This window comes from Clinocottus analis, unplaced genomic scaffold (assembly GCF_023055335.1).
Source record: "Clinocottus analis isolate CAN_PGR_092001 unplaced genomic scaffold, fCliAna1.0.p SCAF_4, whole genome shotgun sequence".
NCBI classification, from domain to species: domain Eukaryota; kingdom Metazoa; phylum Chordata; class Actinopteri; order Perciformes; family Cottidae; genus Clinocottus; species Clinocottus analis.
The window spans coordinates 8,844,350-8,867,565 of record NW_027176153.1 but is presented as its reverse complement, the minus strand read 5'-3'; the positions used below and the strand labels follow the sequence as shown (position 1 = coordinate 8,867,565).

The window sequence follows — 23,216 nt, the reverse complement described above, 5'->3', positions numbered from 1 at the left end:
TTTTTAATTACTCTGAAAAGCTTAATTCTATTTGCATTATAGTTTAACTAAAAGAGCTACCCCCCCTAAAAATGAACCCCACTTTGGTACGGTCGGGCTTTCTTCTCATTGGTCAGCTTGGGCCATTCACAGGTTTTTGAAGACGCTGCGTTCCCGGTACCTTGGTAACCACTAACTCTCGCGAGACTTGCTCGAACGTTGACAGAACTTTGAACAGGCTTTTCTTTTGGCAGAGGTTTCATTATGCTCCAGAGGTGCAGCCCGAAGTGTTATCATTCAGTGCGTTTACATGCTGGTAATAATTCGAATCTTGCTTTAGTCGGACTATGCTCTCTTTCGGGGCAACTGCTGTTATCCGAATATACATGGCAGTGAATAAATCGAATCATTGGCCGAATGCATGTCATATCCGATACGACAGGTGGCGCTGTTTTCATTACATGGAGTGGTGATACAGCCATCTCCGCTTGACCTCTTCACTCTTCATAATGGGGAGAACCCCGCTAGCTTCGGTGGTTAACGGGGAGCTAGCGCAGAGCAAACGGGGAACTAGCAGCAGCGCTAGCTGGCTACATCAGGGAGCTAGCAGAGACACCCACCGAAGGTAGTATCGGCTCGTAACCCGACTTTTACGTTTGTTTGTTTCTGCCGGCCGTGACAACTTATCGTCTCTTTCGACTTCCGGGTCACGACCTGGGAGGGCGGGAGGGAGGAGGCGGCGGGATCTTGAGCATGCGCACAAACGCATTGTCCAGTTCCGATCCGATTCAGCGTATACATGCAGCGTTATTCGAATTATCAATCGAATCGAATCGAGTTATCCAGGGGTGTTAATCGGATCGTAGTCGGACCGCAGTTATTCGAATAAAGGTGTTTACATGAACTGGATAATTCGATTTTAGTCGGACTAAGCCAGTTATTCGAATCCATGTAACCGCACTGACTGTTACAGGACGTTTTATGTTAAAATAGGAAGTGTGCAAGTCAACTCTGCCCTTCAATATTCCTTTGTGGAATAATGCAGTTATTTAGCAGGAAGGATGTATAGCTTTTTGTTCATTTATAAAGCAATACAATAAATACATTAAGCAGGAATTAGCTTAATTAAAATGATTTATCAACAGAACTTCCTAAAGCACTAAATCATTGGATTGGAAGTACGCTGCCATTACTGGTATTGTAATAGTATTGTAAAAAATAATTCAATAAAGTACTGTTCTTAGGCCCAACACAAACAATCCTTCATTTACTGGACTTTACACAATACCGTCTCATCGCAATAAGAATCTAATATTCATGCCCAAATGCCATTGAATACACATATCACAATCATATTAAATATATCCCTCCAATTAAGTATATTTTCATCTGAGATTGAAACATTTGATCAGAACAGTCATTTAGAGAAATACATGTGGAGCATTTCACATTAACAAATATTCAATTTGAGATATCGGCGGGTCACAACAACAACATTTTTTTATTGTTAATGTATTAGTTTGGTGAGGTAGCTCATACATTAATGCAAACTTACCAAATCAACCCCAGTGATACATAGAGTGATGAATGAGTGTTGGTCATTTAGTTTATTTTCTTCAAATGTTCTATTTAAAAAAAGCAGTGCCCAAAGGGACTGTGGACTGTGGGGTAGTATGTAGAATCACACTTATTGTTTTTACTATCTCATCACAGAAGTATTCTAAAACATGATGACAAAAAGGGACCAAACTAAGTTATTACAAGATCACTAGAGGCCCTCCCATGTGTGAAAACTGAATGTTTTAGAGCTGAACGCTGGGCAGGAAGGTTAGTCCGGTTGCAGCTCTAAAGTGCATGCGTAATCTACGTCCGTCATGTTCTCCATCTCAAAGCGAAGGGGCCGGCGGAGTGACTTTGGGTTCAGCTAATGACAAAACAAGCTGGGAGATGATCTAATGTTTTGGCAACAACCTGCTTTAATTAACTAATTCAGGATGACCTCAGCTCCAAGGAGGCTCTCTCTCCACGTGCGTTCAGAGGACACAACACTTACGGCACTGTTCCCATGAGGATAATCACTGTTTTCCTCTCCACGGAAAGACCCGAGTGTTATCCCTCTACCGAGTCCTCCTTTAAATTAAAGAGGAGAGGCCAAATGTCTGCATGGGTGTCGATAAGAGCGAGAGTGATGCAATGAGCACCCTTGCCACACATCAAAGAGCAGCCTGAGAGCTGTGTGTGAGGCGATCGCAGCGCAATCGCATTCTGACTGCAGGCGTTTGGTGGTGGTTGTTGCCGTTTATACGGATTGAAGGGACACGTGAGCATGCGAGAGACGGGATTTAGGGGACCTGATGAGAAAAGAACGACAAAACCCCGGACTTGTCCGATCTGTAGCCTTTTATTTTGTGGTGCTAATGCCATATGTCACCACCTATCTTGAGAAAACAAGCACGTATAGGGCTGGAGAGAGAGAGAGACCATCACAGTTGATAGGCCGCATCAGCAGTGCAGTGTCACTGTTCCTTTTTCTGGAGCTATGGTAGGACGGAAAGAGCACTACATCAAGCTTCATTTAAGTATCTGGCAAACAAAAGGTCCTTGTCTGAATCTCTGGTTTGTCTCTGGTGTGAGTTTGGACCACAGCCTTCCACCAAGCCTCACTTGTTTCCATTAAACAGCAAGTTGGTTAATGTCGCTCGCCGCGGTGCGTTTGGTAAAGCTTCTCAAACTCAGCCCCCTTGTTCTGTTTTAGCGGGTCCACTGTGTCGGCACAGCGGGGTTTCTGACGCAACAGGATCTGGCGGGAAAACAGCACATCGTTGTCAGCCAAAAGACTCGGCCTGGACCTGCCTCAATGCAAGCGCCCGTCATCCGGTAAAAGAATGCTGCGCAGTGTTTTGGTGTCAAAAACAGCCTTCAAACTATCCAGAGCCAATTGATCTGCAACCCAAAAGGACTCTGCCTTTGATTGGTTAGTACCTTTGGTTAGTTTAGTTGGTTACATGAGGAGTGAGATTGGCTGGGATTAGGGTAGTGGTTCTCAAACCTTTTCAGCCACGCCCCACTTTGGAGGAAGAAAAATGTTCGGGCCCCACCGCCCCGACACCATTGGGACAAAATGATCCAACTTTTTGAGACTCCTCCATCCGTGCTTTTTTAATTAACAGATTAAAGAAAATTAAAATCCTTTTCAAGTAAACCAGATTGTTCCATCTCACAAAAAATAACATGTGCAATCATTTTGTTATAACAATGCAAATAAAGTTATATATGTGAAAAAAATAACTCATATTTGGAAAAAAGATTACCAAGGAAGCCCGTTGGGTCTGTTTTCTCCCCATAGTTTCATGTTGAAGTGTCCTTGAGCAAGACACTGAAGCCCCAGTGCTTCACAGCAGCACAAAGCTCCTTAATGACTAAGAACGGTAAAATGCAGAGAATAATTCCCCCACTGTGGGATTAATAAAGGATTCTTGAAAAATATATATATATTATTATTATGATTTTTTTTAAGAATCTGCATCTCGCTCCACGCCCCACCTGTAATACCTCCGCGCCCCACTAGAGGGTTGCGCCCCACAGTTTGAGAACCACTGGGTTAGGATGAGAATATCAGGGCAAACCAATCAGAGGCAGCGTAAGGAGGGTCATGTCTTCACCGTGAGGAAAACACTATTGCATATGGGACGGGTGGGTCAAACAAACAGACTTTTCATCTACGCCGTTTGTGTCCTGTAGGAAAGAAAAAGTCAACGTGACTCATTCCACCTTACTTTTGACTCGTTCTTTTTTGGAAAACCCAAAAAAGAACGAGTCGAGTAGAGCCGTACCAGGCAGTAGGAATGTGGCATAAAACGATTATATCACTCACACAAATTACTCACACTCGTACAGACAAATTACTCATGCAGACAGCGCAACAATAAGACCGCTGTTTCTTTGTTTCTTGCACAAAGCCGGCTGTTGGTAAAAGAACCTCTTGAGGTATTATAAGACGTCTGTAAACATAAAACATGCATTTAATCCTAATATCAGTTTGAAAAAGGTTTGAACGGCGTCTGTGGTGCTGAAACTAAAGCCTCGGAAATGAAATCCTCGCCTTTCTCAAGCAGCAACGGCGGCAGGAGTGTTAAAAGAGAGCTTGAAATCAGACATGGCAGCGCGTGTTCTGAGTACTTGTCACAGAGCAAAAAGCTTTGGTGTCTGACAGTGCCTTTATTTAGTAAGTCTGGAGCAGGGGTGTGCACTTCCTTCTCACTTGAGCGCTGCGAGGGCTGGCAGGTCCTAATTTCTCTGGTTGCATAACACGTCTCATCTCCGTCGTGTGATACCGGAGGCCCGAGCATCAAAATAAAACACCCACACCTTCAAAAACACAAAGTATTCCTGAGCTGAAACCACTCAAAGCACTTTGCGACTCAATTCGTACTGCGCTTCTCGAGCGTTTGCCAGAATGTTCGCAAATTACGTTCATGAGCGGCGCTCACGTAACTGAGCAAATATTCCCCCCAGCGTCGCGTAACGTGTTTTCCACGACCTCACGTTCGATAAAGACGCAGTTAAGCAGCAGGCCGACTGTTGTTTACAGCGCCCACCTGCGCCGGCTGATTGTCCTCTCGGGCGACTTGCCAGTTAAGGAGGAGGAAGTCACGAGGGCTCAGACTCTAACCCTTGGTCGACCCGCCGGACTTCAGAGGGGAGGAAATCATTTAGAGGCCCCCTGGTGAGACGCGACGTCATCGGTTGATGGGGTTGTTTTCGGCCTCCACGGCCCGTGGCATGCAGTAAAGCAGTGGGTGTATGTGGAGGCTCTTAGAGTTAATGCTGCATCATTAATGCACACAAGGTGTGAATTATACTTTACAGGTGGCCTTCAGCGTTTCCTTTCCAAGAGGTTCCTCAGTAACGATGTTTTTCGTAGAGTGAGACAGTGTAAACAAGTTGTAAACGCGGACATATTGTCACTTTGTAAAGTTGTGAGGCTGAAGCAGACACAGAGCGACATCAGATTTCATTTTAAGTGGGGTTTTTTCAGTCCACGTTCATCTTCACCTGATAGTCGCCATACATGACTTCTTGTCGATCCATCCAGTGGTCGTTTAGATCGAACGAGCCACGAGCATGGCTGAAAGCACATGTGAAAAGTCTCAGGACGCGATAATTCTCTTCAAGTTCATCGAGTCACAAAGAGGCAGAGAGAGGATTCTGATGTTTATTCACATTTATTCCTGACTTGTTATTACATCTTCACATCCGCAAGTAAAAATAAAACATCTGGAATGAACTTCCAAATAGCAGGAAAAAAAAAGAAAACCAATTGAACAAACTAAGGGAAGTCAATAAAGTAAACATTATATTCCCCCTGAGAGCTCTTCCTTTCTTCTCAGAATTGGGGGAGGACAGCGTTACTACGAACGACATACGCCTTGTCCTTGGAAGCTCACAGCCAATCAATGCATCCCACAAACAGGAACGACTGTGTGTCTGAGTGGGGTGGAAGACAATATGTCACTCTTATCTTCCTCCGCACTCCAAATACCTCCAGTCAGATGCTGGTTTATTTCTGTAAGCTTTAACATTCAAAATGGGACTGGGTCTAAAAAATTAAGGTGACCTTATCCTTAAAGTTGTATATACCAACGAAGCACTTCCTTTGAGGCCAATCAGATCAATGCAAGCTGAGTGTGTGTCTCGCTAGCTAGCTGATCACTGCCAACCTCCGCTTCTGCAGAGTGAAGCCGATGCAGAAGTGTCTTAAAACATGCATTCTCTCGACTGGGCAGCAGGGGGCGACTCCTCCGGTAGCAATAACACGTTGTAGTGTGCAGAAATAGTAAAGATCTCATAACTGCAGTGTACTTGTCAGAGCTTCCAACTTTTTAAAAAAACTTGGCGTGAGACGACGACAAACATGACGACGAATACGCGCCGCCGAACAGCTGTGCAGCGGGAGGGCGTGACTTAAGACCGAAATGAGTGACAGTCACTCACGTTCACTCCTCCTGAGTTTCTCCTGCGACTGTGTCTGTTTGAGGTAAACAGGATGTCTATGCAGCGAATAGGTTTACAGATGCGCTCCTTAGCGCCATCTATCGTCGCACGCCTCAGATTTTCTTTTTTCGCTGTGAGATATTGGTTGTGTGGCGTGTGAAAACATGACAAAGTGTGTGTCACACGACGAGTTGGTAGCTCTGAACTCGGTCCACTTCTTATCTACAGTGTGTGGTTGAAACTTTTCGCTCAGTTGCCAATTTTAGCGCCGTTTGCTACTAGTCGCCAACTCCAATATGTAAGCGTTCAGAGCCACCCTCTAATCCTCGTTTCTTCGATAAACATTGTGGTCAGATTTAAAGCAATCACAAAAGATTATCCAGAGAAGGGGCCGGCACCTTTAGAGGAATAGTGACTTAAAATAGGCATGTTGGCGATGTCCAGTCAGCTTCTTCTCTAGGAAACATGCCGTGGACTTCTCGTCTTGACCGTAGATGTTGATTTGTGTTTTTTTTTCTCTGCCCTCTCCATGTAAGACCATCAAGCTATTTTCACGGCTGGTTTCCTGCTATTCAGGAGGCCGTGAGGCAAGCTGTTGGAAGAAGGCTTGTCCTGGAATCAGGTAGTCCATTACATCTGACGGCTCCACTCTCCAAAGTCTTCCTCTTGACTCATCCAGCGCGATCTCTCACTCCTCATCAACGCAGCGGCGGCTTCCTATGCCAAGCTGTTCGCAGAACCTCTGAGGAAGTGGAAGTTCGAAAATAACACCGCATCGATTTTGTTGACACAGACACAACATCACATTATTCCGACTCCTGGATACCATTTTCCTGGATACTATTCGGTTGCTGTTTAGTTGACGCATAATGAATCATACGCAGACAAAGGGGATTATCAAGATGTATTCTTTTTTGTTAGAGGAAGCTACAGCGGGGAAATATTTACACTCAAAACTGAGAGACGAAACGGCACAAAACAAGAGCAGCCACACAACTGTAAGAGCTCAGAAAGTAGAGAAGATGCCCCGCCCCCCCCCACAAAAAAAATAAATGACAGCAAAAGAAACAGGATCCGCAGGAGAAGTCTCGTTTGACTTGGTGGTCCAGCGAGTTGCAAACAGTACAATTTGCCCGGAAAGCAGACGAGGATCGCAGCGGAGCCAACCGCAGCGTTCCTCCGGGGTTTTATAATGCTAGTGTACAGCTGTGTTACCTCCACTCACTGGAATGTGAGGAAGAAGAGGAAGAAAAAAGGGAAAAACTGACACGGGCATATAGAGAGGCCGTCGCCAAATAGCTCCATTCACTCCTCCTCCATGAGCTCATGATAAAGTCAACAAACCTCGACTCACATGTGGCAACAAACCACCAAGACAAGGACATGCTCACATGGGCTGCGGTATTTCACAGGGAAGAAAACACAGTTTTATTTACAACTCAACACACTCAACGAAAACACTTCACTTCTCGGTCTGCAAATGCGTTTCTTCAAGACAAACGCTTTTTTGAGAAAAAAAAAAGGGTCAGTCTACACAACTGACTACCAGAAAACAAACAAAAAAACCTTTAAACTGTGTCCTTTGACAATCCCGCTGCCAGTTATTACAGCGCTCTATGCAATGAGCTTTATGAGCTGCAGCACTCAATGTTTGGCCTCTTCAGTCGCTTTTACGACGCCATGAGAACCGCCTACCCGCAGAAAAAAGGTGTTGTTGTAAGTTAGTTTGGCGCCAATGAAAGTTTTGAGTGTAGAAAGTATAAAAGGGATAGTGTGTATTGAAGTAAAGATGAAAATGTACGACATTATTTAGTATAAAGTCTCCTTTAAGGGATCTAAACACGACTACATGCTTATTTAGTGCACTGATCCACGTTGTTGCACAAAAATACATGAAATTGACCACAACCTCTTAACAGCGCATTACATGGCGGTGACATTTAATGTGTAAAATGTGATGTGCCGCCACCATGGAAACTATTTAACATAGACAATTAAACCACTTAGTTAGGTCTAGGAAAAAACTATCACGGTTGGGATTAAAATAAGTACATGAACTAAGTAAAATACATAAACATGTCACGAGCCGACATGTTTATGAGTCAACAACAGTGGTGTCAAACTGTTCAAACAATTAGTCTTCATGTACGGGCTTTGTGTGTGCGTGTGTGTGTGTGTGTGTGTGTGTGTGTGTGTGTGTGTGTGTGTGTCGGGTGACGGGTCAGCAGGCGTGTGGGGGCGGAGGAGCAAAGGTCAAGGTCGACAGTTTCAGGTCAGGTGATCACAGAGTTGGGACAGATGGTGATTTACCAGCGTTTGGCAGCAGGTTCCCTCAGGGACACAGCAGACATCACTGGGGTCCCACATGCGAGTCAATACACATAAAGACAAGAGGGGGAAAAGGGCAAAGTGTTGGAAATGTGGAGGGGATTGGAGATTTTTAAATAATGGGTAGCCACAAAGAGGAGGGTTTCCTTTCTCTCTCTCTCAGTTAAATGATTAATTTGAGTTGACAGCGTCTCTTCTTACTGTTGGCTGCCACATCAGGTAATAACAGCGTTTTGTTGTGTCACAATGAGGACCAAAGGTAAAATGACTTATTCCCTTTCCGAAAGTTAGATAAGATCAATACTTCTCGCATATCTCAGATGAATATGGAGCTGGCGTCACATCGGTTTAGGCAATAAAAGTCCTTGGTTAGGTTTTAGGAACGGATGTTTTTTTGGTTTCACACGGCACATGGACAGTAGTGGGGTGAAAGTCCTGTGTTTGTTTTACCCATCCATCCACTCACGCGAGTGTACAGGTTGCTCTGAGCGGTTCATCATGATGCGGATGGGATTCCATTGGAGTTGACAGTCTGGTGCGTCTCGTGCATTTAATAAAGTGTGCCTTGTGCGTCAGTATCAGATGCCGGGGGGGCGGGATATAGCGTCTGTATTTGATGCCCTAGTTTCCAGTCTTTATGCAAAGTTTAGCCTCATATTTAGAGCAGAGACATGAGAGTGCTGCCAGTCTTAACACAAACATACTAAATACTTGCCTGCCAATATTTGTGCATCAAAGCTATTCACACCGACAGTGATGTACATGTGTGTTACCTGCAACACTTTTTCAAGAAAACGTTTGAATAGATTCCCGCAGGCAGAGGACCAACGAGGACCCTGTTAACCCAGAGACCCCTCAGCTGGTTTATTGAGTTCCCTTGTAGTGAAAAGCTCGGAGTAAATTTGAGTTTCCGCTGGTAAATGCAACGCACATGTCCAGGACTTTTATTGCGAAAGGATCTGGTCACTTTATCACTGTGTAATAATAACATTGAGTGAATTGCCTGAAGGAAAAAAACTGAATTGAATTATTCCTTTAAGTAAAAGAAAAGAAAATGACAACAAATATGTAATGCATTTTTTTTTTTTTTATCCGATATCAAAACACACAAAAAGTTCGGGAAGTGCATTGCATTGTCATAAATCTGTAACTAACTAGCCAGAAAAGATCGTTGAAGTCAAAGACGCGCAGCAACAGTGCAAATTTGTGCCAAAGGTCACAGAAAACTCATAAATAATGTTCCTCTTTTCTACGCTTCCCTCCCTTTTCCCTTTTCCCTTCACCCACCTCCACTTCCCTTTTTTTTACAGAGAACCAGCTGCTGCCCCACACCTCTCCTCTGTTGGAGCAAAGGATGATCCCCAGAGAGGAAAAGAGGGGATGGAGGTAGACAAGATGTGGAGGAAAGAGGGGCTGGGGCAGGATGGAGGGAGGGAGCGGATGGGTGTGACTAGACGGAGGTCAGGCCTGCATGTGACGGGCTCTTTTGTGTTGAAGCCCCCTCCGTCACCACTGCTGCTGTTGTTATAACACACACACGCGCACAAACACACACACACACACACCCCTGCTGCCTTTGGGGGTCTCAGTCCAACAGACTCCCACCCACACACTCATTATGGGGTTTAACCACGAGCGTAAGATGGAGGGGTTTGGCTTTAACAGCAGAGTCGAGGTCAGAGCCCAGGGGACAGAAAAGCTCTCCACACACACACACACACACACACACACACACACACACACACAGGAGGAGATAAGCCATGATCACTCCATTCGGTCGTCCTCTCTTTCTCCAACCAGCCTCCACCCTGTAATATAATATCCACTCTTTTTATTTATTTTTTGTTTATTGTTGTTTATGAGGACAAAAGTGCTTTAAACACATTTTATGCATTAAAAAAAGAAAAAAAACGGGTCACGCAACTTCACTTTGCTGGTTTGTAGCAAAAGCAGCAGCGCTCTTCGTTCACTGCAATAAAAAGAAATGGCCTTGTTTTGGTGTCAAGTGAAAGAGGATATAACAGAAGTGCAGTACAGAGAATGTGCAGCACGAAGCCTTTAACGTCAAGCTCAAGGGCACTGCGGCGGGAGGAGAAACCGTTGGTGGACATGTTGAAAGGCTCAAAGTTGAGATTTTCAACATGCCTCAACATTTATTCAATATTTCTGCCGAGGGTTAGATGAAACTATCTATGCCACGCTCATGTCTACGGTGAGTCAGGAGACGGTTATTTTAGGTTACCACGGGGACAGGAACACCTCTCCAAAACACCTCCGTGGGCATCCACATACATCTGGGTTTTAGGGCCCAGAGAGCATGGGCACCAGAGTCCCTCTCACGTCCATGACTCCCTTTTGGTCGAGCCAGCTGACTTCCTTCGAGTCCTTTTTTTTCAGTTTTTTTATACATCCATCAGACTTTCCAGTGTTATTGAACCAAATGGATCCACTCAACAGAGAGTCATTGTAGGAGTTTGTGAAATGAATCCACTGTTGGTTACACAGTCTTCAACAACGATTGGCAGTGATGCTTTTTGGGCCACTGTTGCAATACTAAAAACGCTTCATGCTGCGTCAGTTTTCTGGCTTGACAATAAAGCTGTGTTCACACCAAAAGCGTTGCGAATGTTACTTGCGCCTGAAAGGGGGCGTGGCTTATCTCCGTAAAAACGATTACCGTTTTTGCCATCCACCATGGAAATAATCACCGGTTCTGCTTTATATTTGCTGTTTAAATTCCATAAACGTCAGAACATCAAACTCCATCGTGTCTGGGTTCATATTATTATCCGTATAGTCCCACAACAGCGTCTGAATGACGGCCGCTGCCAACACATTACTTCAGGGGGACCAGCAGCGGTTTGATTCAGCGACGGCAGGACGGCGGTGATGGCGGGCGGAGCTTCTCAACACTTACGCAACTCAGTGTCATGGAATTTTTTGAGTTGAAGGTTTCAATTTGCATGAATTTGCGGCATGTTAAGCGCGTCTTTCCGGCAGAAAAAAAAAAGAAGCTTTCGCACAACCTATCGCGTCTGTGCATGGACTTTGCATGTAATCTACTTGCGCTTTTAAATTCGCAACGCGTTTGCTGTGAACGCAGCATTAGAGGTGCTTGTAGGAAGAGATTGTTTCCTTCTGACAGATAAGCAGGTCTGTTTCCGGTCTCCGTGCTAACTTAAACTAACCATCTTCTGGCTGTATCTCGACTATCTAACACAGACATGAGACAGATCCAGATCCTCTCATCTGACTCTCCACAATAACTTTTCCTTTAATCTTCTTTTCTCGGTCTCGTCTCTGATGCAGCCTCCTCTCCATGCATCCCCCCTCCCACCTCTAAATCAGCACACTCATGGCCCACTCCACAGCAACACCCCCATCGCTCTTGTTGCTCGCACACACACACACACACACACACACACACACACACACAATGGACTCTCAGCTGTACGCATACAAAGGCACTTCACCAAAATATGAATTATGAATCATATGAAAATTAATAATGAAAGCAAGATAATATAGTGCTGAAAGTTGCAGGGAGGGATGAATCAGTCTCCATACTGTGAAGAAAGTATAATCCATGTGATAATCTTATTTTACTGTGAGGCCCCGTCTCCATAGCTCAGGGCTAACCAATAACAAAAAAAAACAGAATTAATTTCAGCATCCTTTTTTATCTTTTCATTGCAATTAAATCCCAGAAAAAAATCTGTTTATTTTGGATTCATGCTGCTGGAATAGTGGATATTTTGGCCATGGCTGATGAAACGTTCATCAGTATGGCGTGCAGGATGTTGAGCTCCTCCACGCCATGCTTCCAACCCACTGAAAGCACCCACACAATCAATTCATGGTCTATTTCAGTGGAATCATCTCTAACATTTAGGGATTTAATTATCCATTTTAACCTCGGCAGCTCCGTCCTTCACTCCTGGCTCTCTCAGAGTCACCTGACTGGAAATTAGGATTTGAAGGCCTTCCTTCAGAGTATCGCTGGTTCTCTTCCCAGGGCCAACATGTGTCTGGCGGTGTTAAGGAACTGTGGATTAGGAGCTTTTTCACAACTCAATTTTAATTTTTATTTAAACGTAGGAAACATCAAATGAAGTATTTGCACGCAGAGCTGTTGTAGTGTGTAATTGTGCTGGATTTATGGAATACCTTTAAATATGTCAACACAAACCCGGTTTAGAGGGATAATCCAGAAAACACATGCCGACATGCCGGGTTCTGCCCTGCAGCGCTGTCTACTTCCTGCTGACAGAACTGTACACTAACCGCATGTGTCTTCTCTGGGTCCACGAGGTTGTGTAGAATAAAACTTGGAGGAGACATCCAGAAAAAATAACGAGTCCAATATGTTCAAATATAATCTCACGATGCGTTTGGATTGTATTGCTGCACCTTCACATTAAATAAACGATATGTTCCAACACCACTGAAAAGGATAAGTCGTCCTGAGTCATGAGCATGTCTGAAATAGTGAATGACTGGCTAACGTTCCCCTGTGTGTCTGTTGTCCATAGAATTAAAATCATTAGCACCAAATTACGTGGATCAGGAGCGGATTCATCCCCGTCATGTTGGCCTCTGGGTCAATGTGGGCCTCTTAAGCGAACAGGCAGAGGTGACAGAGGAGAGCACGGTGTTGTAGATTAACTGGAATTAAATTAATTTGGGGCGTAGCTGGGAGACTCCATTGGGTCGGGACCTCGGTATTGTGTCCACAGGTGATCCATCCTGAGAACTGAACCCGTACTGACACAGAGGACAGATCACAGCTTTCAGCATCGAACAAAACCTAACCCCCCCCCCCCTCCCCCGCTGCTACGATAACCAGCCGCACACAACGGAGCTGAAACGTACCGCGAATGAACTTCATGGTTGGACGAGTCTGAAAACGATGTGACGCTCTCCTCCAGCGTCATCGAAACACCAACTGAGGGATTGTCCTTTTGAAGAATGCGGTTTCTTCTTGTAGAAGAGCTCTGCAGACCTGAATTAATTAAAAGCTGTTCTGCAGGCTCATGTGTCTTAACACCTCGCTGCCTTGTATTTTTCAAAATTCATTCGATGTAGATTTCCATCATTGCCGAAACAATCTCGCTCACGGTTCAGGAGCTTCAGGAGCTTCAGGAGCTGTTCCAGAGATCCGGTTCAGGGAAAGACAAAACCTTCCCCCACTCATAAGAAACTGACAGACGTAAAGACAATGCCAGGTTGAAGGAATGAAGGGAAACTAAATGGCAGCTTATTAAATCAGATTATCAGACCCACTAAATGGTTAATTCGAGCACAAAACCGATTTAAGAAAAGTTGGCCCGTGACCGTGACAGACGAAGGAAAAGATGATCCAATGTCGTACTAGCACAAAAAAAATTCCATTCATAGTCAAACAAAAATGAATATGTGTAAATAAGGTGCTTGCTGTTGATAAAGTTCACATATAATCTCTCAGTTTGGAACACTATGTTCTCTCTCGCTGTCCTCGTTTCCCCTAAAATGCTCTTCTGGATAACACATCATATATCACTATATGACACTTCAAATATTGTTGAGTTGATTTAAAAATATAGCAGAGAATAGAAGAGAAATCCGATTACTGAGCATTTAAACACGCCACACATTGACCTGGTTATTTAGTGAATGTAAATGTGGTCTTGAATTTCTGATAACCTGATCTTTCCAAATAATCTGATTGTCTTGTGTTCATCAACAGTGTCATCCTTCTGCATCACAAGGACACAACGGTTATCCCTGTTTTCCTGGATGAAGAGAAAATACTAAAACTTCAAAAACAGGGTGAGACAGCGTGCCCGGTGTCACGCCGACAAAAACAGACAGACAATGTTATCACGTCTCCCAGACCTCTACTGTAGAAAACACACTATCAGGTGAGAACTGAGAGGAGAGAGAAAGTGAGAGTCTGCAAACAAAAGACGAGAACTCTCGGTGCTGATTAGACACTTTATCCAGGTCAGCATCGGACAGACCAACAGTGGAAGTCTTTCATCGGGTCAACGGACGTATGGAAGGTGACTCGATAATCATAATGGGTGTTACCGAACAAACCAACCATTCGACAAAGATTTCTAATCTCTAGTTCCAATATGCAAAAGTTGCACAGAATCCCAAAGTGTGTCCATTCAAAACATCTGATGAGCACCGAGGGAAGTACACACTTCATGACATCTAGCTTATGTCAAGACGGTGAAAGGAGACTCTTGTGACTATTGACGATCCTCAGATACAAGAGGAACCATGTGGATTTCGTTCTGGTGGTGGAACAAGTGGGCTAGGATACCAGAGGGGGTCACGGGAGTTTGGTAGTCTATGTGTGTTTTATGCACTTTAAGAAGGATAAGATACCCTGGTGTCTCTTGTAGGGCATTCATTGATGAGGGTCAGCGCCTCCCAAGTCCAAGGCCAGGGTACTCTGTCGGAGGACCAACTATGTTGTTTTTGTTCACGGGTGAGGGAGTGAGGAGTTTCAATGTCCAACGGGGAGCTTGAAGTAGAACCACCGCTCCCCTGCGTTGAGAGGAGTCAGTTGAGGAGGTTGTGATATCTGATGAGGAAGCCTCTTGGGTGCATTCCTCTGGCGGTATCCCAAGCATGTCCAACACTCGGAACATGCAGGTGGGATTACACATCCCGTCTGGTCTGGGAACATCTTCCGGACCCCCCAGGAAGAGCTGCAGGGTCTGGGGTAGGGAGATCACAATCGATTGAACAGTGGAAAATAAATGAACAATATCTAGAAGTGAGCACGCGGAGGAAGTGATGAGCATTCCACTTGCACGCAGAGCGAGCATTCAACCCCAATCCCTTTCATCCTCAGTCATGCATCGGCATACCCTTTGAGAGGTTGCCAACCAGGGGGGGCAATGGGCAGAGGGCCCGCCGATACACCACTATGCAGCAGAGCGGAACATGGCAGCAGTGATCGGGGCGAGGACTGATGAGGGAGGGAAGACGAGAAGGAGGAGCAACAGCATTAGCATGAAGCGTTGGGAGCATGACCCAGTTACGCACAATGCCTCCAAAAGGCGGAGGGGACAGATGATCACGCAAAACCCACGAACAGACACGCCGAGGTCCATACGAGTTCCACCAGGGAGGCCAAAGACGTGCCGAGGTTAGGCAGCGACAGGCATAAGTCTGAGGCTTCCCCACGCACAGAGCGCCAGGCCGAGCAGCGGCAGAGAAGATCTGAGGCCACACACACTCAGCCTGTTTTTTTTTTTTTGCTTTCCGTGACCTACATTCACCATGTCAGAGGAATTAAGAGTTTGCTGCAGGCGCGTTCCTCTCGTGACTGACAAGCAGCAGGCACCGAGTACCGTTTCCCTGCCCTGCGGTTTCCCCCTCAGCTGAGTAATCCGGAGCAACTGTTATGCACGGGGCATAGGAAGAGAGATGGAAGAGAGAGAAAAACACAACTAACTTGCAAAAGCACAGTGGAGTCACGAGTGTCCCTCAGAAACAATTTCCTGCAGGGTGAACTGAGTGAAATTCATGAGAACAACGTGACGAGGCGTTGGAGGGGGCGAGGATGACAAAGCGCACCCCCCTCCGCCCCCCCCGCCTCTTCTTCTCTGCTGTCAATACACAAGATGCGTCAGTGTCACCGTCAGCAAGAGGTGGGCTGCATCACACTTTTGTCAGAGTGTCAGATGGGGAACATGTTGGGAGAGATCTGCCGTTAGGGCGGTTGTATAAGGAGGCGTATCGCTGTTGTTTGCTTAACGTGCCAGATTGACTAAAAGCTGACATTCGGCGGACCGATTGCCTTCAATACTCTGTCCTGCTGCTTTATTGTAACAAAAAAAAAAGGGAGGAGGAGGGGACAACAGGCGAAGAGTGAACAAAGGGGAGGGGAGAGATGACGGATGGCAAACGTTTCCTCAAGAGAGATGGAGAAACATCTCCAATTCTAATGGGACAGGAGCGGCTGGGGGGTCAAAGTGGGGTGAAGCGCTGCAGGGGATGAAGGACAAAGTGTGTGTGGAGGAGGAGGTGGAAGATTTAGGGTTATTTGCACCGTCACGGCCCTCACCGAATTTCCATAAATGAATCAGGGACGCGTGCCCTACTGTGTGTGTGTGTGAGTGTGTGTGCATGTGTGTGTGTGTGTGTGCGTGTGTGCGCGCGTGGTTCTGGCAGCTGCTGTCATGTTTGACAAACGCATCGTCTTCGCTCCATGTCAGCCAGCGTTTGGATCCTAACACATTCATTTTTTTGTCCAGGGAAGAAAAATGCAGGAGGCTGCTTTGGATGCATTTCTGGAAAATCTGCCACACACTAATCATGTTTATGTTCCTCGGCTTCAGATGCTTTTCCAGAAGTGAAAAACTGAAACCCGACTGAACGGGCAGAATGAGGAGAGTTCCTTAATGATGTTGACAGACAACGGCTCTCGCTCGGAGTTGGGACGGCCGACTGACGCATCTGTGTTCGCCATTAAACCCGTGTAGAAAAACAGGACAGGCAAAGAGCTTTAAAGACGTCGTGAACTGAGTGTTTGAGTATCATTGGACTCAAATAGCCAGTAAAAAGGGATTTACTTTGAGAGAAAGTTGAATATACTACATATATTTCCATTCTGAATCATTATACTTCAAATATACTGCAAGTCTATGGTGTTTTAGCCAACATCCATAATGACATTGTTTTGCTGGTCTGCATGATGGGGCTGACCACAAATGTAACCGTTGCAGCAGAGTGAAACACGGGCTGTACCCGTCTCAGATAGATTAACACTTGGCTTCCTTTCAGTTTCAACTGACTGATACAAATAACTTTTTTGTTTTTTTAACGGTTTAATTTTTAAACGTATCAAAGAAGAGTTTCTGTCTGCTTCGGTCTCCAATGTTTGTCTGGTGCTGCCATCTAGTGGACATTATAATTAAAGCATCGCACCAGTGGTAAAGCGTTACATAGTTTTTTATTTAAGCCTGGTGGTATCTTACAAGGCAGATAATGTTATTAATTTTTCCAACTCTGGATAATTTGTAGAACAAGCTACTGACAGTTTAAGTGTAAAAACAGATTAATAAAAAAAATACTCTTGGCCTGCAGCTTAAATGTTTTAGTTTACCCTCAGGTTTCCAAAAGTATCAGGCAGCTGTAATGGAGAAGAAAAAGACAAAGATGAAATGCTTTAACTTGTTTAACTCTCACAACCCTCACGTCTCGGCTCACCAGTCAAATACATACTTGAGTTCCACATTTTCCATAGATTATCCCTAAAGCATGTTGACCCTCCTCTTTTTAAATGGGCTATGTGAATATAAATAAACTGACCTGACTTTATTTATCCTTTGAGGGATATTGTTTTCACTATGTTGTTATCTCACACTCTCACACACACGCATACACACACACCCACACCCACACCCACACCCAAATCCATGCACACAAACACAGACAGATAAATATGCTTCCTGTTTACATCGTCACACCCGGTGGATGTGAATGGTCATAGGTTCAAAGGGTTTTGGAAATAAAACTTACTCGTGTTGATGTAGCCTATAATTCTGACAAGATTTTAATGATTTTTTTAATAATTCCTCACTCTCAGAAAGGAGGTTCTCACGCGCACACACACACACACACACACACACACACACACACACACACACACACACACACACACACACACACACACACACACACACACACACACACACGTTTTCTGCTATTTTGTGTCTTTTTTTTCTCTTCTTTATAATGTCAATATTACTTGGCACTTACTCCCATTTCATTCATGCCCATAAAACACATCACAATGACTTGCAAAGCAGCAATCCTCTCTCGCTCTCTCTGGCTCTAAGATAGGACACACTCTTGCTTTTCATGATAACAGACCTTTGTGAGACAGTTACAACAGGAAATAGATACCACAACCTCCTTGAAGGCAGGGGTACATTGCAGGGCTGTCAAACCGTGTTATTAAACTTTTGTGCACCAAACACACTTGCAGTGGAGTGAAGAAGCTGAAGAAGCATCTACTTACTCTCCAACAATGCCATTTAAGAAACAATTCCAATACAACCGTAAAGGATTATAAACCAAACAATAATTCCCCAGCCCGCTGCTGCCAGACGACACTCTGAATGTACTTGGCCTGTCCGTGAGCTGAGCACCGATTACAGGGTTACATAACACAACAATGGTCTTCAACAGAGACACACAGGCACCAGACCTCACACTGTACCACGGATCCGGTCTGCTGCCCCTTCTACATAAACTATCACTTAATATTGGGAACACAGTGAGAGGACCACAGATCACACCGCTGTTGACAGCTGAAAGGAGTGAAAAGTAAAAGTAGTTTTGGCATTTCTTTCTATAAAAGGAATACACGGATTAGTGGACATGCTAAGCTGTGTTTTGGGAAGTTTCTATGAAGTAGTTTGTCCTTATGTGACGCTGACACTCTGCTCCCCCGTGACGGTTGGCTGCCACATATCTCCCCCTCGCGGGCAGGTTGGCCCTGAGCTCGCCGCCAGCGGCTGTGGGATCATGGTGGCCCGGAGCCAACCTGCTCTGGCTGGATAAAAGGTTGCGACTCATTGCTTGTCGTCTTTCTCTTACACAAACCTCGCCCTCTCACTTTCTCCCACACGCTCACAAATTCTGCCCCGTGTGTCCTCACGTGACCTCGCTCCAAGCGACCTCGTCATCTCGGCTCCATCTGCGCAGGAAGAGTTGAGAGACAGTTTGTAAACTCAATCAGCGTTCTCGTTCTCGCTTTTCCGGTCAAATAGCATGCTTTGGTAGATTGTTTACTTGTTGGATCTCCCTCTCTTCCCCCCCACGCCCGCACCCCACCCCTCTTTCTCCTCCTCCCATCCAGACTCCCTCTCCTCCCGCCCACCGCTTGGATCCTGCTCAGTGTTTTTGTGTGGCGTTAGGAGCAGAGACCAAACGGTAAAGAAGGCCTAAACAGCCCTTTTCTCTTGAAGATTCAGCCTTTTTTTTTTGCTGCTGCATCTTCTAATCCTGCAGTTTCAATCTCTCTCGCGACTACAGTGAGTATCTATCTTTGCCGGACTAAATAATCTGACTATACTGGTGTTTTTCCAAGGAGTTGGATTCCTCCTCCTCCAAATCCCTAACTCCTCTCACATTAGCCAGGGAGAGAGGCGGACGTGCAGAAAATATATTAAACCACGACACAGATCGGGCCTAGAGACTTGTTGAGCTGCATAAATGTGCGGCAGCTGTTTTAGAACAAGAAGTTATAAAGATGCTCTGGAGAAAGAAGGAAGTGTATTAAACCTGAGGGTGCCACGTCCATACTAGAATAAATCATGATCTGGTGCTCAAAGAGATTGTTGTTTAATTAACCTGCAGGAAAATACATATTCCTTCTTAGGAAGTTGGTCTCCTATTTGTCGTCATGTCTGTCAGTAAAACAGGTTGACTTCTGCCAGTTCAGCTCCATTTTGCTGTGCGATTGTGTCGACACAATAAAGCAATCTAAAAGAAACTCTTTGAACGCATTGATGGACATTATTCCCACCACTGTTATGACTTTAGAAACTTTAATCACAGACTGCGAACATACATTTTCTGCAAAACCAGCGCAGAAAGAAGGCACCGCCGCACGCCGTGACGTCATCTGTGGCACTGACCATCAAGTTCAGGTCCTTCCAGAAGTTATCCGCTTGTATGTAAACGGAAATGCCAGCATTATCACATAAAGCGGTTCCATCCCTGCACATAAAACAAATAAAATCACGTGGTATTTATTTATCAATGGCATCTAAAGCTTTTTCTTCGTCTGCTATAAACTGCCGTGTATATGACAGTAAAAGCTGATGAGGGAGGCAGACGGGCTAATAACAGATCCGGCACCTTTACAAAGCACTTCATGAGAAATCAATGCACGTAAATGGAGAGTTTGCATTTTTGTGTGTGTACAATAGATACAAAATATGTTTCCTTGCCTCTATGAGCTGCTGGTTGTAAAAATTGTGAAAATACAACTTGTTTTGCATTTCGGTACTTTTGTACTGCTTACAATACAATTACTATTGTGACAGAGTCCTATAAGTGGGCGTGTTGGCAATTAGTGCACATTAAGCACACGTGCGCAAACAGATCTGCGTACGCAGCCTGTACATTAGTGTCCAGGTGCACGTACAATCTTGTTTATTTAAACCGAGGCAATAATTAGCTTAGCCTATTGCTAATTAGCCACAGTAGCTTCTTAAGACAGCTACCCCCGGTGTCACTTTTCTGGAAACTGCGGCCTCGTGAACTCGTGCTTTTCTTTAACCCACCTGTTTTCAGATGTTCCGCCTGATCGCAGGGCGCGCGGGAGGGCTGGTGGCCAGGCGCGCGACCGTGGCGCTGACGTCCAGCAGCAGCGCGAGGATGGCGAGCCACGGTCACGGTAACGCGCCTCGCTGCCTTTTTTGAAGTGGAAACCGTAAACGATACTCGTGTGGTGGAGATGGTTGTGTACGGATGAACTGTGACAGATTGGGATGTCTTTTCAAAAAGGTTTTTTTTTTTTACGAGGTACCGGGATCAAAGTGGTGTCATATGTGCAGATGTTGCGCCAAATTTGGTGACCTGTCAGATTGAGAGACACAATTAGGAAGTACAAGTACATATCCGAGGTACTCAGTCTTTTTTGTTTTCATACTTCTCCACTACATTTCAGGGAGATATTGTGCACTACAATTATTTGACAGGTTTAGCTTTTATGGGTCAAGAATTTTGCATACAAAACCAACAAAGGGCTTAAATATATGATTTGTTATCTGTCAAACTAACCAACAGTATACAGACTGAAAGATAAAATTATTATCAATGAATCAAATGTAACTACTGTTACCCTTATGGCAACCTTGTGTTTTTTACAGTGTGATATTAGTAATTTTACTTAAGTAGAGGACCTAAATACTTCCTCCACCCTGGAAATTGTATGTTGATAGCAGTTGGTGCCTCCATAGTTTTTAGATGTTGTGTTGTGCACAAGTCTTCAACTGCAGAGCACAAACCATCTGTGAATGTCCAAAGACTCTTTTTTTGTCACAGAATTTGGTGTTACACCTGTACATACATTCATTTAAAAGCATAACTGGAGATTGTTACTAAAATTAGTACATTGGTAACTTTTTCCAATGTGCAGAAGGACAACGTACCAGATGTACCTCAATCTATAGTGACCTCAAACCAGCAGATGGCACTGCTGTACCACCATGACAGATGCTCCTGGGGACAGTGTGTTTGATACATGTTCCCATTTTCTAAACCAGGGTTGTTGTTTACGTTTCTCTTCACTGTCCATTATTGCACCAATTTTTGGTTCAACAAGTGACCCGTCCTGTCTGTCCATCCAGAAACGGCCGAGACAGTGGACATGTCTCGGCCGATGTACTGGGACCGCCTGGAAACTCCTCTGCCTGACAAACCCTACAAAGATGAACTGACTGCTGCTGACAAACGCCTGAAACAGAAGGAGAAGGGGCCGTGGAGCGAGCTGACCAACGAGGAGAAGATTGCCCGTAGGTTCCTCTCTGCTCAGGTTGTTTAACAGCGCTAAACCTCAGTGCTGACAGAGCAAACAGTGGTGTCTCTTCTCGACCCCCCCCCTCCTCCTCCTTTCCCGCAGTGTACCGGCTCATGTTCTGCCAGACCTACCCGGAGATGAAGCAGCCACGATCCGAGTGGAAGACCATCATTGGGGGCATCTTTATCTTCATGGGCTTTACTGGCCTGGTGGTCTGGTGGCAGAGTGTCTACGGTAAACTTGCCTTTTTTAGACAACCCCTCGCCTCTTTTCAGTCCCACATTTCACACACACACACCACACCTGGGGTCACTGCTTGTCCCCTGGCACAGAGCCTTTTTTTCCTCACAGCAGACACTATTTATTCACTTAGCGTAGCGGGAGAAAAAGCACAGCCGTGACTAAACGACGTTACCGCGCTGGCCCTGTTCCTTAGAAGTGTCCCGTTAAGCCAGCACGTACGAAACCAGAGCCCTGCTAGTGCACGTCAGGCTTTTTGAAGATACACCAGCTTTCGCCAAAGTGGCCGCTGCGGGAGAAAACAATGAAACATGAATCGCGTGCATCGTTCAATGTATTTTCTCCTGCGTGCATTTATTTAAATATGTGAACTGTAGCTACACATGTCTTTTCCTTGTTCGCTGCAGTCTACCCTCCACGTCCCAAGACCTTTGACGACGAGTGGCAGGCCAAACAACTCCAGAGGATGCTGGACATGAGGATGAACCCCATCGAGGGCCTCTCGTCCAAGTGGGACTACGAGAAGGGCCAGTGGAAGTAAAGGATCGGCCGAGACCCCTTTGGATTACTGATGTTGAATCCGCCGCTGAAGTCAGTCTCAATTTGAATGTTGCATTCTGAGTGATCAAACCATTAGCATGAGATGGCACTTGCTTACTGTCAATATCCCGAGGAAGGTCATTTTACTCTTAGCAACCTCTGGCTCTCAGACAGGGACCTCCTTTCCTGCCACTGCGGCCTTCTGTCACGCTCCGTCCTGTTAAGCGCTTATAATAAAGTTGATTGCTTATGTGTCTGTCCAGCTCCTTTTATTGTCCTGAGTAAACTCTCCTCCAGTGCTACTGTGTCTACTTCAAATGCAAAGCACTCTCCAAGAGTTGAGAGAAGATATTAAATGGATTTTTTAAACTACCTTTGTTATATTTGACCTCATTCATCAAGGATTTACCCCATTTTTAAAAAGGAACTTGAGGCTCACTTCTCAAATGACAAAAAAATGAAATAAGAAAAAAGATGACTGGGCTGTAAATGTGTGTAAGGCCTCTGTCGGCTGTAATTGACATCAAATCAATGTTCTGCTTACACTCAGCCATCACTGCTTGCCATTATGAAGCCAAATGTAATTCAGGGTCACATT

The 23,216-nt window shown here is 45.1% G+C and overlaps 1 protein-coding gene across 1 annotated transcript; it reads left to right on the top strand.

The window, feature by feature from the left end:
* Positions 1-19,068: 19,068 nt before the first annotated feature.
* On the top strand, positions 19,069-22,874 carry cox4i2 (cytochrome c oxidase subunit 4I2). Its single transcript, XM_068597542.1, has 5 exons — positions 19,069-19,343; positions 20,611-20,713; positions 21,669-21,833; positions 21,941-22,072; positions 22,486-22,874. Exons 2-5 carry the CDS (start codon positions 20,611-20,613, stop codon positions 22,617-22,619), a joined length of 534 nt encoding a protein of 177 aa, XP_068453643.1. The 5' UTR covers positions 19,069-19,343; the 3' UTR covers positions 22,620-22,874.
* Positions 22,875-23,216: the final 342 nt, after the last annotated feature.